The sequence below is a fragment of the Phlebotomus papatasi genome, chromosome 1 (assembly GCF_024763615.1).
Source record: "Phlebotomus papatasi isolate M1 chromosome 1, Ppap_2.1, whole genome shotgun sequence".
Taxonomy (NCBI): Eukaryota; Metazoa; Arthropoda; class Insecta; order Diptera; family Psychodidae; genus Phlebotomus; species Phlebotomus papatasi.
Genome location: NC_077222.1, coordinates 78516860 through 78535357, shown reverse-complemented (window position 1 = coordinate 78535357; position 18498 = coordinate 78516860). Strand labels below are relative to the sequence as shown.

Sequence of the window (18498 nt, the reverse complement as noted above, 5' to 3'; positions counted from 1 at the left end):
ATAGTATCTAATTTTCACACAAGTGCCTCAATTTTATCGCAATCTCACCCTTTCCCTTTTGCCTTATCCACCAACCAAAACCCATAATTCTTTGCCTTCACGCACTAAGTCGTGGCTGAACAAATATTCAAAACGGGTTGGAGGTATATATAGAACTTTTCAAAGCCGACCTATAGTCCTTCCGTAAATCTAAACACAACACACCTCTCACTTGGAGCATTAACTCAGCCTTGTGAAATTTACATGAATTAATCCCTCTTGGACTAAGCGCCTGTTTCTGCCCTGGATCTCAACCAGTATTCGCCTTAAGCATCCAAGAAACTAAGAGGATATCATCCCATGAGTCTCACCACGCCAGAACCATAAACATTATATGATTTGGATGTGAAATGGGGTTTGTAATTGGAATCTCAACTTTAATTCACTTTTTTGTCTCATCCCTTTGTGCTTTTAGTTTGTCATCATATAAGTGTGGTTGAAATTAATATGTGCTATGTGCGGAGGATTAGGATATCTATACAAAAAGTCCCGAAAGCCATAAATTTTACAGTATAACATGAAATGAATTTATGGAACTATCAAATTGCCTGGTTTTATCATGACTCTATCATTTCAGGGATATAACAAACAATTTTTGATAGCGGTGAGTGGCATGAAAATAGATGAGATTTAGCAGAATCCCTTTATTATTCTCTACTTAATAATTTTCATATTAAAATAAAGAAAATTGAACATTAATGACTATATAAAAATAATGGAATGAAAGGAGCCATAGAGATAATTCTGTGAACGACTTAAATATAGTTTTACGTTTATAATTCCACAGAAATTTATTACGGTTGCAAAAAGCTAACTAGCTCATAACTCATAACGCGAATATAATATAACACTTAGGGGAATTATGCTAAATTTCGCCCAAGTTGCAAATAATCACCTGCTTTGAGTTTGAAGCTCTATATTTTCAAAACAAATATAAATTATTTGTTAGGGGAAAGTACTCTCCCTTCGAACGTTCATGCCTTTGCATAATGTGAATTTTCTTTCATTTTTCCTAGAGATTTATACACAATATTATCACATAATTTTCAATAAATTGATCATAAAGTAACTAATATTTAATAAATATGTGTATATCTCTTAGGAAAAATAAAAGAAAATTCACATTATTCGAAGGTATGAACGCTCAAAGGGAGAGTACTATCCCCTACTTCTTTTTCAGGAGTGTTGTTTGGAACCTTTTCAGTTTATTATATTTGCTTGCCTTAAAATAATTTCTAATACAGTTAAAAATGAAAAGATATTGATATAGGTTTGTGTGATGTGTGGTATATCGAATACCTTATCATAGAAAATGTTTACCATGTTTGTTATATCGCCCAACAAAGTAAAAAAAAAATGATAAAAAAACAAAAACTTATAGAATTTTGAGAAATACAAAAAGTGTCCGATATTGGAAACGTATAGTAAACCGTTGGGAAAATTTCTGTATTTTACACGACAAATGTAATTCGCCGGAAAAGTTTACAGTAGAAAATAGGGTAACGTGTGGTATTTCGGGACACATTTTAGCGCTTTCAAGTTTGAAAGTGGTTAACGACTTCTCAAATAATTTTTTTGTTTGTTAATGTAAATATTTATGTTCCTTATTCTATCCAGAATACGATTCTTGTCAAAATATTTTGAAAAATATATAATTTTTTATACAAAATAACAAAAAAATATAAATAAGTAAGAATTGTATATTTCGGAACAATAATGTGGGTATTTCGGGACAAACAAAAGTGGCTATTACGCAAATAATTTTCACCGAGCCTAATTACTTACCTTCGAGTGTAAGGTCCAAACTTCACTCTTTTATAAAAAAAATTGTTTAAAGTTTACTTGTAAAGTGGCCCAAAGCGAAAAAAACTCATCAATGTTTGTGTTGATATCTGCAAAATTGACCTCACTGCAAATTTTGTAAAAAGTGGAATGTAGCACTCATAATTCACGCATATTTTACACTTAAAATCAAATAAAAGAACCATGTGTGTGGAACTCGAACTCACAACTGTGAGAATCGAGTCAGAGATCTCATCCGCCCAAGACCAACGATCTTCCCTATTGCGCCACTGAGATCTCCATTGTATAGGTAATGATAAAGGATGAAAAACTGACGAGACTCAGGACGATATTCGCTGGGAGTTTTTGTAAAAACGCATTTATCCTTTCGGAAAACACTATTTTGAGATCGAATTACTCAAGATCGGCTAAACCGATTGATTAAATTCTGTATGGGATCAGTGTATAACTTAAGCTATTTATCTATAGATAATACCCCATTCCCCCACCTCTCCTTCCAGGAGCCCCCATATATAAAGTGAGGTCATTTTTCATTATAACATTTGTCTGAGAAAAAGTAAAAAGCTGAAACTTGGCATGGAATCTAAGTTTATTAAAGGCTCTTTAACCATGTTTATAGGCTCCTCTCCCCTTCACTCTTTTTTGTAGCCACCATACAAAATAACGACTTTTTCCATCATAACTCCCCTGTGAAAAGAAGTAGAAATCAGAAACTTGGCATAGGATCAAGGGTAGGGGAAAGCGCCCATTGATACCTTTGGAAGCTTCGTAATGACTAAATTTTCTATGTTTCACAATATATATGTGACTCATCGCAACCATATTTAAAAAAAACTATGGGAAAGTGGCCAGTTTTTAAAATATAATGCGGAGTCATGTTTTTTGAGAAACATAGGAAAAATTTAGTCATTACGAAGCTTCCAATGGTATCAAGCATGGTCACTTTCCCCGAATGGAAGGTTATATATATATATTCCCCTACCACTTTGTACTCTGTAGACAAAAACACAAAAAAAAAATCAAAATTCAGTCAAAAAGATAATTGTTGACGAAAATATCTATTAATGTGTAAAGGCCTTTAAACTGGTATTACATCTTCATATTGTGAATAAATTATAAATAATATATTCAAGTTTGCACTGAAATCGAATTCATAATGAAGGAATTATATGCTCCAATGAACTGAAATAAGGTTTTCATTATCACAATCTATCAATTAACAAAATAATGATAAAAGAAAATTTATGCAGCTTTCTGAAAATGTCTGTTTTGAAAAGTTTTCAATTGGAAAAAGAATAAAATAATTGCTTATCCATTGTATAAATAAATATCCCCCTGTAGCAAAATACTGTCATGTTACATACATGTATTGGTCTGTATTCGCATATTTATTCACAAAAACGTCATAACCAATTCAATACGTTTCAGACATTTATTTGCATAAAAGTAATTCTTTTGATTTTTTTTATGTTTTGCATTGTGACAAAAAATTCTCATGATTTTACATTCAATTTTTATTTTTTACAAAGCAATGTAATCCTCAGAAATCCTAGTGTCACTCACTGTTTGAAATAAATTTGAATTTTGCGTGAAATGGATCACAAAAATCTTCCACTGTTACATAGAATATGGCACGTTTCTGATTAATCTTCAGTGTGACAAAGCATGGAGATGAAAGTGAAAGAAAAGCTGAGAAAAGCGAGCACCTTTTCAAGGAAAATTTTTCTATAGAGATAGAGAATCAAATGGTAGGAAAGAACCCTTCTGGGCATGATTGAATCATGGACTTTAATACATATTTTATCGATTCCGTGTCGCATAAAATTACAAGCATGATGACAATACCTCTTCTTTTCGTCGATGCTGAGTACTCTGCCTTTTTTATATGCTATCGCTGTGGAATTTGATACTACAGAAAGTAACATGTCAAAGAGGCGAAGATTGTTAAACATACTTTTTTTTTAGTTTCTTTTTCCCTTTTTTTCCAATCCCACTATCATCCCTTTTTCTCATGTCAATTTACATCAGATGATAACAGAGAGTATAAGTCCTAAGAACTGAATTTTTCTGATACCTTTATGAAACATGACAGTACCTGAGAGAAAATGGTGTCTAAATTGAAGAAGATTATTCCTATATGTTATTATAATACCTTCCCTTTAATGTTTCGTCAAGGGGATTCTCTTTCTCCTATTCCTATGTCATATAGGACTTTCGAAGGATGAAGTGCTTTTAGCGTCTATTCTTGTATCAGAAAACTTTTATACCACCACGTGCTCAAGATATACAATCATACAGCAAAAATTCTTCCATATTCATGAAGAGACACTTTTTCCATACCTTTTCACCCATCATCGTACAGGGGATGATAATTTGCATGGAAAATAGCCCCGAGAGATTGAATATTATAATATGAAATTGATTTTTCATGACACAATATTTATTGCTCAAAAAGGACCCCCAGATGATCGGAATAGAATATCTCATCCCTCAATAATCTCCCACATTGCTTTAAAGCCTTGGAAAATTCAGGTTTTATACGACATTCTACGGAAACACGTGCTGGAACCTTACCATAAGTAAACCATAAATTATCATATAATTAGTGGAGATGCTGAGTGATACCCGGCACGTGTCTATAAAAGTTTGTATGGTATATGGGTTAACCTTAATTATCCCAAAGTGATTTGTACTCATACAAAAATTAAACAAACCTCAATTTTACTTAATAGGGGAAAGTGGTCTGCCTTTGAACGCGGCAGCCTTTAAATGCTTCAATTTTTCTCTTAACTATTTTTGATTGAAATTGAGAAAAATTGAAGCATTCAAAGTTTTACGCATTCAAATGCAGTCCACTTTCCCCTACTAATTTTCAAAGCTACGACTAACGTTAAATAGAACACTAATTCTCGTTTCATATTTCAATGTTTATTGGTACTATAATTTATTTTACATTTTCTTATTCTGTTTGATAATAAAAACTTTCTACACGTCATTTGAAAATATTAAGTTACATATTAGAATTTCAAAAATTGGCTTTATGTTAAACATGCATTAAAATCAAAAAGGAAAAAAAAACGAAAAAGTCCTTGAGGCGTCTTATAGGGGTTCTCTAAGGGTTTCAAATTCCAATCGTTATCTCTGACAGCTTGCCCTCAAGATCTGACGATAGCCGATCCATCAGATGAGCATGGAAAGCCTGACATTATTTCTCTAAAATTGGTCTGATTCTTTAATGGCCTCTACACTCTATAGAAAAATATGTCCATATTTTGGAGTTTTCCCTACACAAGCGTAGGGAATTTGCTTCAATATGAACATAAATTTGTCTAGTATGTAGAGGCCATAAAAGATATTGAAAAGTTATGATATATCTCAAAGATTCTTTTTCATACTTCATCGAATTACAACTACAACAGATTTGAACCGATTTATAAATCACTTAGAAGATCAACGAAATAGCTTAGGATTAATACAATTAATTTTCGGACAAAAATTACTTATCGCTTCACAATAGGTTCGTTACCATTAACCATTCAGAAGTAAATGGAACCTGTTCATTCTCGTTAAAAATTCCAAAACCTTTCCAATGAACCCCAATATTACCCATTTGGTTGAGAAATATGTTCTTTAGAGGCATTTTTACCTTTGACCATGAAAAACTGTTACTGGGTGTTAGACAATATTTTCGAATATGAACGAAACGTCTGTCTGGATAATTTCTAAATTATATTCGAAAAAGAAAGAATCGCACGACACTTTTACGAGAAATCCCAAAAAAAACTTTAGAAGTGAAGGAGAGGGGTTGGGGGAAAATGAGGGGTATGATAACGGTCCTTATGTCGACTAGTGCATGGGCGTCTATCAGTCCCGATATCGGCCCTTAACGATCTGAGATTCTTAAAAGACTGTAGGTGTAAGAACTTTTATCCCTTATATCAAAGCACTAATTTTGTTTCAGAGTAGGGGAAAGTACTCTCCCTTTGAACGTTCATGCCTTCGAATAAAGTGATTTTTCTTTCAGTTTTCCTAAGAGACTTACATATTTCTATTAAATATTGGTTGGCTTATCATCAATTGTTGATAATTCCGTGATAATTTAGTGTAAATCTCTTACGAAAAACAAAAGAAATTCACATTATTCGAAGGCATGTACATTCGAAGGGAGAGCACTTTCCCCTACCAATACAAGGGGTAACTCGTTCCTATTTTTTATGACATAAGTTTCTGATTTCATTATTTTTGTTTCTCGGGTTTCGCGATCCATTTATTTGGTTTCTTGAGTTTCGCTACGCAATCCTTGCAGTTATCGTGCTTCACGAAGCGTTTCAGGGACATAACAAGTATGAACAGAAAAAACCTGTCTTGTCTCTTGGAATTTTTATTCTCTACGACATTTCGGGAATCTATGTCTCCTTTAGCAGGTCTACAAAACATTAATTAACAATTTTTGGTCACATAGGATTCTTTTTGTCCTCTAGCTACCGTTTCAGGGACAATTGACAAGGGTTTCTCAACATGAGCTACCCCTTGGACCAAAGAATGCCGTCGAAAATTATAGCTGACTGATCATGATTTTAACTAACCTAAATATCTACAATTGAGATGCTTAGAACAAAATGTATACACTTCCTTATTCAAATAGTCCACTAATTTCCCTTATGCCGGCTTCAGACTGCAGATTTAGCCCAGGTCAAAAATCTCAAAAATCTAAATAACAAGCAATTTTATTGATTTTTCAAAATCTAATAAATCATTTGCCCGTATAAACTAATCCTAAACAACAATTTTCAAAAAATCGTGCCTGATTAGGAATTAGAAGAGTTAAGCCAGATGGCTAATACCGGCTTCAGACTGGAGGTTTAGTCCAGTTCCCGAAGGCCTGAAAAATCTAAACAACACACAATTTTGTTGATTTTTCAAAATTTAATGGATAATTTTTTCTTAATATCAAATCCAAAATAATAATTTCTTCAAAAATCTTGCCTAATAAAGAATTAGAGGATTTAATCCATATGGCTAAGCCTCAGGTCTGAAGCCAATATAAGTCTTAGGTCTAAAGCCCGCATTAGAGACAGATATTTAACCCTTTAAGTATGAGAGAGTCAAAAATTGGGAGTCAGAAAAATAATTTTTTCTGAATTTTTGGATCTAATCGTAACTTTCGATTTGCCTTATCGTCCATAATCGTATCGTTCATAGCCGATATCGTTCTTAAAGGGTTAAACTCAACCAATTAAAAAGTGGTCAGAATCAGCGATTATTTTATCAGATTTTCTTCAAAACCGTAACTGACAGGTTGGTTATCTTAACATTTTCTGACAGATTTCTCGATTTTAATTAATTTTACGAGTTAATTTAACTGATTATTAAACGAATATTTTTTTGAAGTTTTGTCTTTGCTGTTGTTAACTAACTTAATTGGTACTGTAAGTAAGTTCACTAGTTATCTTTTAGTTATGGTTTCATGAGACCAAAACTATGTTTTTTGGGATTACTCGAAAATGCGTCTTGCGATTTTTTTTTATTTTTTAATATGTTTTAGAGATTAATAAGACGGGTATGTCTATATTCGAAAGTACTTTTGAATCATTCCTAAAACTGGTTTTCAAAGTCAAAGGTTAAAAAGGCTCTCTAGAGAGCAGAGTATCGTGTTTCAGCACGTTGGAAAGGTCTTGGAATTCCTGACAAGCCTGACCACTTTTAATCCCGGTTTCAATAACGATGATTAAATTTTATCCAAAAATCAATTCTATTACTTTTAAGGTATTTTATGGAATTTTTTGAGTGATTTATGAAAAGGTTCAAATTGGTTCAGAACCAGTAAACGGTAATTGATGCAAATGTACTTTTGAAGTATAGCAATTAACTCACGAGACTGAGCATTTCGCAAAGCCTGGGACGCTTTGCTACCCCTTTTTACTGCAAACAAATGAAATAGAATGATAAAAACAGACAGTGGTTTTTTATCATGATTTTTATTTTTGTTTGTCAATACAGAGGTATCTGTCGATATCTCTATTACAGCTTCTCTCCGAAATTGAAATAACAGTGTGACGTCGTTACTTTTATAAAATTTTGTTTTGCAAAACAATACAAATCTAAATCTATCAGACGAGAATGATGAGTTTGGGTTCTAAATTGAAGACACACATGTGGGATATCTTCATCAAAGCACCTCTTATACAAAAGTCCACATCGTCAAAGGAAACGATGTTTTATTTCTAAACCCTCCAGTCATCCCTCTATTGAGTTTCCCTGCAAAAGGGAAATGTTCCAATATTGGCACCTTCAAGTGCAAAGCACTCTATCCAATTTCCTCTGACAATTTTCGGAGTACAGAAGATCAATTGCGATGGTATTGGGTATATGCCTTGTGCCCTGGGAAAAGCTGAACAAATATAGGTAATAACATGTGGGTGAAACATTAGTTCGTAGGCCTCACTGCATTATATGGGGAAAATTGAATACAGTGTGAATATGTGTTATACATATAGATGTTAATGAAATTCATGGTGCAATTTAATTCAATAGTGCCGCCGGACATAAATGACGAGGAGTCATCGAGCGACGTGACGGCGCGTGAGGGGGAGGACGCTACTCTGTTCTGCAGTGCCAATGGCCATCCTACGCCCCGTATCACATGGAGACGAGAAGATGGTGCTCCATTGCTTATCAGACGTAACGAGACTATTGCCAGAGGTAATTAATATTTTTACGCCATTTATTTTGTTATAAGGATAATGAAAAGTGGAACTCTGTCTGTGAGCTGAAATTATGGACAAACTTTCATGGTGTGATTTAATATTATTTCGTACAATAACACATTTCCCTTATTTTCATTACCAGCCACATTTATTTACATTTTCAAAAGCTTTAACTCATAAGTCACATCATTATTCTTGTAGTTACTTTCGATATGTTTAGTTTCTAAGCTAAAATTTTAAGTGTGACCCAACATCAAAATGTGGAACTAGGTCTTAACGAAAACGAGATGTCTAGACTTGCAGTATTACTCTTTCTTATTCAAAGTTGTCAATTCCATGCCCTGTGATAAATGGATGCATTGAAGCTCACTGAATTCAATTAAAACTTCTTTCATGCCAGAAAATTTTGAGGATTTCAAGGGAACTCAAATTTGGGACATTTTAATCATAGAATAGTCTTTTTACCACTTAACCATTAACCATCTTAACGAATTGCATGCTCAAACTTTCGTCACAACAGACTGATAAGCTACATAGGGCCTCTTTCTTACTTCCAAAAATTATGTGTTGTGTTGCTATTCTAATTAAAAATGGACATGCTTCTTTTAACACTTAACTGTTCTCAAATGCTTCTACATAATCGACTTTTCTTTGTGTTGGTTCCTGTCTCGGCGGTTTACTGGTTCTAAAACACGGCGAGGACTGGGGAAAACAGTCGAAACAGGGTTTGACACAAAGAAAGTCGATAATGCAGAAGGACTTGAGAACAGTAAAGTGCTAATAATTTTTTTATTGGAATGACACCATTAAGTCTTTAGATCTTGTTGTGTAATATTAAATGAAAGTTCTTTAAATCCATAACCATCAGCATTGAGCCGGAAAATATTTACAAAACTGTACAGTCCCAACAGTTCCACACATCTCGATTGCAATTTTGTCTCGTTCATAATAAGCAAAAGCATAGGGGAAAGTACTCTACATTCAAAAGTCAATGCCGTAGAATAATGTGAATTTCTTTTATTTTTTCTAAGAGACTTGTACATAAATTATCATGCAATTACCAATAATTGATGATAAGCCAACTTTAATAGAAATATGTAAGTCTAATAAAAGAAAATTCACATTATTCGAAGGTTTCGAAGGCATGAACGTTCGAAGGGAGAGTACTTTCTCCTATAATACAAATGTTAAATAAGTGGTTATTTTATTTAAACTGATTATGAAGAAAATCTGGTTCATAAGATTTAATAGTTATCTAAATTTTATTTTATTTCTTGGATTAGTTGACTTTTCTGTAGAAATAATTAAATTTAACCATTTAAATTTAAAATCTTTTCTGTACAAGTTTTATGTATAATACTTGTGCTATATGTTTAACTATAAAAGACTTTAAGCATTGCAGTATATCTTTTCAAGTGAAGGACACCCAGATAAAAGTTTCAATCTTTTCACAGATTATACTAAAAGTTATGCTAATCTACAACTAAATGTGGAAACTGCTCTCTCATGGAATTCGAGCAGTTAAAATAACGTCTGTACAAGTCCTTCATAGTGTTCATTATTTGCAAGAGAAATACTAGAAAGTTTTCATTCTCTCTACTTTTATAATTGCCCTCGAAGCTTTATTCGAATTTAACAATTGTCTTAAATTTTATAATAATGATGTTTATGGTGAAAAAAAATACATGGGAATCAAACTGGAGATTGAATCCCACCCCTGAAAGACTTTGATATCTGAAAAGCAAGAATCACTTGAAGTAATAATTAATCTTATTGTACAATTCAGAATCAGTATTTCTCGAAGACTTCCGCATATTTTAAAATTAGTGGGAAGTAGGGCACCTTTGAAATTGGGATTTTTGACCTACTTTTAAATAAAATTGAGCCTTATCGTGATATAATTTAGCTGCACAAACAGATTGAGAAGCTAAATTGCATTATAATATGGCTAAATTTTATTTAAAAATAGGTGAAAAATCCAAATTTCAAAGGTGCCCCACTTTCAAAGGTGTCCCACTTCCCCTTACTGAAGTTAAACCGTGTGGCTAAATTTCAGAAGTGAAAATATCTTAACGGCTATGAACGCTTAATATTTTTTTTCCAATTTCCTTTAATAAATCTAATCTAATTTTTCTCTGGATAAGTCTGATTTAAGACTAATTAAAAAATATGGGAAAGATATGAAGTGTTAGAAGCCAGAATGTGTGCGAAGTCTGAAAGCTTTCCCCCTATATACTTAGTGTTTTTTTTTTTATAATTTATTCGAAAATGAATATTACAAGATGGCCAACTAAAGAAGAGTAATTCACTATATAGCATTTTGTAAAAATAATCCTTAATTGGTGGAAAATTTAAAGCTTAGAATATTTGTCTGATAAAAAAAATAATAATTTCCGTAAATGTATTTCATAGTTAAACCAAGAAAAACCGGTGAGGATCATCGAATCAGAACATTTGAAATCGTTTTTTATGGGTATTTTGTAGCAGAATTTAAACCTTAACGGACTGTTAAACATTCAAAAAAATCAAAGACAATTTAATTTACATTAGAAGAGAGCTTAATTTTAAAGGGAATAACCCTTTCTTCATTTAAATCAATTCATGCGGTTTCTTGCTATCATTAACACAAATTTTATAAAATTTTGAAAAATGAGGAATGGAGAAAAAACCGCTTAAAGTTTTGGATGTACGCCCTACCATTTAAAAATTTACACGGTGCTCGTCTTATTTCATCCCTTTCTTCGAAAATACTACTTCGAATTGTCATCTGAAATTTCAATGGTATAATCTTAAGTATAGGCTTATCTATCGATTTAGGGAATAACAAACAAATTATCAATTTCTTTTGACTTTTTTTTAGTGAAACCCATTTAAGACTCTAAATCTAAAAGTTTTTTTTCTCTAATTCCTATTGTAATAAGTCAAAAGAGTCAAAATATCTTCAAAAATCATATCTGCCTGTCATGTAACTTGAAGAGTTAATCCAGGTTTCGCAACCCCAGATCTTTGCTCAGCACAGTCGCTCTTGTAAGCTTCTGAAATATATCTCCTTCATCAGCCAATGTCTTAATTTCCCCTTCAGAATTTTCTGTTTATTCTCATTCAAAATATTATTTTATGCTGGCTACAAGGAGAAGTTGGTTAATGTAGTAACTTACAGGAGAACAAACGATATATGTATAGATCGAGTGTATAGGGAACAAAGTTGCAGAGTAGATTGACCGCTACTCGAAATGATTAAAATGTAAGTCGCAAGACTAAGGGCGATATAAGAAGTCTATAGTTAACCTTTTGCAATTTTTAAGTATTAGATAGATTTATTGTCATCAATGCTCTGCGATACATAAATAATTAAAATTGCAAATATTTTTCTGCGGCCACCGCCGTCTAAGCGTTGGTTACCAACCTACTAAAAAGTAAATAATATTAAAGTATTAAAAAGTAAATTATAAAAATCAGTTCTTTAAATAGAAAAAATGTTTTACAAAAAAGTAAACTGTTTTATTAATTTTCTCAATATCTTGTGTCTTGTACGGTCCTTTAAAAGTCTCTTTTGTAGAAAATAACTTGATTATTTTGAAAAATCAAATATATATATTTTTTCAAATATAAAAAAAAGTTTCTCGTCTCATTTTGAATTACAAAGATTCAAAAGAATTGGGAAAATTAGTGAAATTTTCCCTAAATATTACGAAATTATCTAATTCTAAGGGGGAAACCTAAAGTATACGGGAATATGTGGGAAGGAGTAAAAATATTAAATATGGTTGATGAAGGTAATTTACCGAGCTTTGGTGTTGGCTAAATGAGGGAAAGTGAGCCCAAAGAGTCCCAAGAGTTTTTAGGGGTGCCAACATCCCTCTGGCGATACATCTTCCTGGTTTCTCGAGAAGTTATATATATATACATATATCCTGCGAAAGGCATCTCAGAATAGGGTGGTAAAGTGGTGAGAGTGTGACGTAGCAAAAAAAGGGAAATTTCTGCTAATGAACTACCCTCATCAATCACATCTGGATAACAATCTATTATTTGATTAATCACTCCCTTCGTGAGAGAATGCTGAATGTCGATTTTGAAGAATTTGAGCTTTAAAATTCGAGTGTCTTGCAGTGGTTTTTTTCTATCCATGAAAATACCCCATCCCTTACATTTAATCTTGCTCAATCGTGCGAGTAATGCAAAAACTTAGCATTAAGATGGTCTTAATAAATGTAAAGATGTAAGTGTTGGAATGCTGATAGCTTCAATTATACATTGAAATTGCCAATTTGTCAGCATGAGTTAAGGCGTCTTTTCTTATTCTACTATTTCTTGTTGAGCCTAGTTTGACTAGGGGTATTGTGGCAGAACACCCTTGACAAGCCATCTATTCGGCAGTCTAGTTGGGGAATACTCTCTCGTGGATTTTATTGCTCAAACTCTTCAGAGAGAACAACATGTATTATCTAAAGATTTTTACTAGAATATTTTCAAAAAGAAAAGGGACATTTTAGAAAAATCAAAAAGATACAATGATTGTCAAAAGTTTATATTGCTTAATGTATGGTCGACAAACCAAGTGGCAAAATTATAATAGAAAAAATATTTTTGCAAATATTTCTTTTTGCAAATTAGTTTGATGTAATTCGTAGATTTTATCCATGTATTTAAAAAAATAATTAATTTTATCACATATAAAAATAATTGTTTTACAAAATTTTATCATTTTTGATGAATCAAAAGTTTGTTGCCCCATTTGAACAAGTAATGCAAAATGGTCAAAATAAATGCAACCAATTCAATGTAATTCGATTATATCCTGTTATTTGAGAGGCAATTGGTAGATTTGTACATTTCTAAAGTTTTCAATGGTCAATATATGCATATATAAACAATGATAAATAACAAGAAAAAATCTGTTTTTTTATAATTTATAATTTTGGTTTAAAATTGGAAGTTAGAAGAAGTTAAAAGAATGCAAATCAATCAGAAATTCTGTTGGAATGTATCTGTATCGTCAATTGCTATATTTTATGGAAAATCACGATAGATTATAAAGTATTCAAAATTTATGGTGAAGAGGCACGAGTACATTCGAGAAAAGTTACTGACAGACACCGGGATTAGGCTCAAATGGTTGACAATTACATTGTAAGTACCTCTGATAATGACCCTATCATGTGTGCTCCAAAAATTCAGAGTCAGTTAGTTATAGATTGAATAATAGGCTTGAAATGCCAGAATTCTTCACAAGCTTGAACCTATTTCAATCGGTAATGAAGCGGTTCATTATCGGTTCATAACCGATACATATAACTAAGTCTTATCATAAATTCAATTATAAGGCTCGTAAAGTGTATTTTGGACAATGTTGTTTTGAGCGACTTATAAATCGATGCAAATCGGTAGTGAACCGGTAATGAACCGGTTATGAACTGATAAAAAATGTTGTTTTAAAATCATTTTTTTTTACTTCAAAGCTCTATTTTGGGTCTTTTGAGTGATTTATGAAACGGTTAAAATCGGTTGTAAATTGTTAAACGGTAAATGTTGTAAAAAAAAACTTTTGCGGTTAGCATCTAGGGGAAACTGGGGCACCACCAAACACGTGGTACCACCAAACACTGCGATTTTTTAATCAGATATTCGACTTCTGAGGACAAGGCCTATAGGAATTTATAGGTACTATAGGGATGCTTGTCCATTGAAGAAATGATCGAGATAGTCCAAGTAGTTTAGAAATAAAAATTAGTGTTTGGTGGTACCCCGTTTTTGGTGGTGCCCCAGTTTCCCCTAAGTTACTAGTACGAGCATTTCGCAAACATGGGACATTTGCCAGCCCTTTTAATTATTTTTTGTATTTCGCTTTTAGTTTTCTGTGTACTTCCTGCTACGTATTATTAATTCGATTTTTTGTAAAGTCGTAATGACGTTTTTCTGTTAAATCTGAAATCTTGTAGCCCTGTGTGTGTGGTTAAAAACCGATTGGAATAAATTTAATAAATTTGTAGGGTCTTTGAATCTCGGACAAATTTAAAACGTTTATAAAGCGAAATTAAAAATTCAAACCCCCAAATTCAATTACGCTTTTTATGATGTTTTTGAGCAATTTTTATGGACTTTTGAATCGATTATAAAACTGATTTTCTAGAGTTTTCAACAAGTGAATATGAAATATTCAGATTAATAGCTTTTCAAAATTCTACAACATGTCATGAAGTCACTGTTGCTCATAAGCTAGGTTGCTTACCAATTTTATTAATTTAAATATTTAATGCGCAAGCAATTTTCATGGAATATATTCCATTTAAACGGCGAATTCAAGCACACTGCAAAGTATTTTCACTGTGCCACCCCTTTTGAATTTTTTCTTGCATTCTTTAGGGGTCGGGGTTAGGGAATTGGAGTGTCTCACCGGGAGTTCCGTGTCGCAGTGAATCCCAACATAGAAGTCTTGAGTATAGAGCAGTTGGAAAAAGTCAATTTGTATTCGGAGGCTAATGCTTAAGCCTCTGTTAAACTTTTCATCGTGGAATTTATGCTAGTACCGCATCCAAAACTCATACCCCTGAACTTTTTGGGGTGACAAGGCACAGTGTATGACAAAGAAATGAATGGCGTACTCCTTGGAGGAGTTTATGGAGAAGGACAAGAAGTGCCTCTTCTGTCGGTGGGTGCCAAAGGGAAGCTTCAAACCCCCATGTGAATGGCACATAATTTGATTCCACAACTCCTTTTGCGAATGGCATACAATTCAACGACGTCTCAAGCAATGATGAAAGACGCCAAAGTGTATCCCAGCATTCACGTCGCACTAAAGTGTCTCCTTGAGTTTTATTCACCGCCAACGACTGTCAAATAACTTTTCATGTGGTTTTCCAACCATCGTCGCATTTTGCCACATAAATTACATTTTCCACACCCCAACGACCAGAGTTCCACACAGCACGCCAGCCCCATCCATTCTACTACGCCAAAGTGCAATATTAAATCATTACACTGTCACCCAACCTGACACTCTGTACTTCTTTTTTGACACGCTTTTCAATGAAAATCTCATCTCAATACTCAATTGAAATCTTTTCACCACTTCAGCTTCTCCAATATCACGTCATCCGTTAAAACTGCCATACATTTAATTGATAGAGTTCAATTTTTCCATCAGCGCAACTATTGGCAAAGAATTTAATGAATGACATTCTATTTTTGGTCTTGCAGTGGATTCCTACTACGGTAGTCTCCTCAATTTGTCCAGTGTGGAACGAAGACAAATGGGAGCTTATCTCTGCATCGCTGCAAATGATGTACCACCTGCCGTCTCGAAGAGGGTTTTTCTCAACATTCACTGTAAGTATCTTATGTTGTGAACCTCCTCTAATCCAAAGGGGTGACTGAGTAGAAAAATGGGGATCTCAATTTGGTTATGTAACTTAAGGACCTATAGGAGGCTTTTTGTTAAGAAAACTGGAACATTTCATCGCTTTATAGTTTAAAAAACAGCTTTGAAGTAGGGGAGACTGGGGTAAAAAGTCACAAAACGGATATTTTATTTTTTTTACAAGCTACCCTAGTGCCCCAGAAATTTCTAATTAGTGCAGTTTTATAGGAAATTTACTGCTCTACAACTTTATGAAAGTCATTTTCATCTACTGTGTAAGGAAATACATTTATCGAGCTGTTTTCTAAAAGGTAATTTTGTGACCATTCTCAAAAATATTGGGGTAAATAGTAACAGGTATGGGATATTATCATATTTTGATTTGCTTTATTATGCCCAACGCACAATAACTTTTGTTTACAAAAACATGTTTTTGACATTTCAATGAGAGTGAATGAAACATAGATCTAGTCATCTCGCTCATTCTCATGGGAAATTTTGAAAACATGTTTACAAACAAAAGTTATTGTGCGCTGGTCATTACGGGCTTTCGTAAATTTAAAAAATAGCTAGGTGACATATTTTTATAGGATTCCTCTACACCTTTTTAAAGTACAGTTTTCTCTATCTGAACGAGAAAAGTGCTATTCAAGCTATTTTAGAAAAAACACACAAGAGACTGCAAATCGTTTGACCAATGCAAACAAAAAGCGGCGAAGCGTTGAAATGACGTTTCTTCTCGCCGTGAGACATCAGAAATTGCTTCGGTCTTTGTTACTTTTTGCTCCATACCTTTTGTTACTTTTTACTCCAAGTGGTCATTTTTAATAAAATGATTTCTGGAGAAAAGAATCTTTGTAAAATTCTAAAATAGATACAGTAGAGTCTCGCTATAGGCCATCGCTCTATAGTCCACAATTTATCGACCGTTGATTTCAAAACACTGATTTTAAGTTGGGTTATGTTTTTTAGTACGCGACATGCAATGTTGTCTTAATTATTTTAATATTTTTGACAAAGTTTATTGAGTAGTTGTGATAATTGTGATCCATAATGAAGAGAGCGAGGACAATGGCAAAGAAAGTGGAAGCCGTCGAGCAATGTCAATACTAAATGTCGTTGATAATTTTAAAAAATAATATGGATTATAGTGCGACCCAAGTATCAAATCTGGAACCAAATATGGACTATAGCGAGACTCTACTGTAGTGGTTTCGTATTCAAAGAGCCCAAATAATTTAGGAAATATTTACCAGTGCATCAATTTTGGAAAATAAATAGGTCAAAATTGATATCTGCTGTAAGGAAAACATTTTAAAAATAGGGCTAAAAATTTCAATATTTTTTATTTTCTGAAATCCTTGTTCGAATTCTAAAACACTTACGACTTTGAAGAAGGTCTATGGAGGCCATCTATGAAAAAATTTTAAGCCGCTATGTCTTTTACCTTGGAAGATATTGAATTTTCAAATTTTCAATTTGTGACTTTTTGCCCCAGTCTCCCCTACTGGAAGATTTATTTTAATTCTACTACGGCGTCTCGTCAGACATTCCCACATATGGCTGGATCCTTTTAGAATTTTATCGCAAGTGAGTGGAATAGCTGTGGAATTATTTTCTGAGTATACCCTAATTACTAGAACCTCTATACAGCCAAGGTAGAATGCTTTTGCAATGCAAAGATTAGAGACTTACAAATTTTAACTATTTGTTGAGAAGGCACGTTGGTCAATAGCTTGTAAGGGCAGTAAGGTTTGTGAGATATTCATTAAAGGGAATATATCTCTAAACATCCAAGATAGAGAATGTAAGTACATTGACGGGTGATAGAGCGAGTTGCCTTCTTAATGAACCAGGGCATGTGTATTTGGACAGAGCTGGAGAGAGTTCCGGTTGCTCGGGGCTGAGAGATGAAAGATACAGTGATGATGGAATAAGCTATCCAATCTAGAGTGATACATGGAGTCATCAGGGTATAAACGGCTAGTTGCAGCGCTGTAAGTGATTAGCTGCATCAGGACAGGGCACTTAAAATCATGCGTTTAGCTGATCAAATATTTTTCAGCACTGGGGGCGATTCAAGGGTCGCTCGAACCAGAGATCTCTGCGCCATAGATCCAGTACTCTAACCACTCTGAGCTATGAGATCCTCGAATTTTTATTCTTATTACTCGGAATTCTTATTTTTCTGAGATCTTCGTTATTCATTGTAGGTTTGGGTGGGCAGGGACACCCTTTTCAAATTTTTTAGATTAGATATTTTGTATGAATAAAATAAATGTACATTAAAAAATCGGAATTGTAGTGATGTTGTAATGTTGTTGCTTTTTTCTGTTTCTATTGGCTAACGTTTCGGTCCTTGGTCTAGACTATTAAGGCCTTGCTTAAGACTTAATAGTATCAGAATTAATAGTATAATAGTAGTAGGGTGTTTTACATGATGAGACAAGAAAGTTTTTCTTCTACGACCATATGATCAGACGCCGTTTAGAGGTGGCTGAACGACCCTCTCTGTAGTGTAAAATCCGGTAAAATCAGAAATTTGTTCTACAGAGAGGGTCGTTCAGCCACCTCTAAACAGCGTCTGAT

At 33.4% G+C, this 18498-nt stretch overlaps 1 protein-coding gene across 4 annotated transcripts in view; it reads left to right on the top strand.

Annotated features, from left to right (window-relative positions):
* LOC129797867 (lachesin-like) overlaps positions 1 to 18498 on the top strand; it is a 122137-nt gene that overhangs the window by 86978 nt on the left and 16661 nt on the right. For all 4 annotated transcript variants that reach the window (XM_055844769.1, XM_055859393.1, XM_055853040.1 and 1 more), the window contains exons 5-6: positions 8377 to 8544; positions 15750 to 15878. In XM_055844769.1, the coding sequence (XP_055700744.1) occupies positions 8377 to 8544; positions 15750 to 15878 (297 nt within the window). The remainder of the gene's footprint in view (positions 1 to 8376; positions 8545 to 15749; positions 15879 to 18498) is intronic.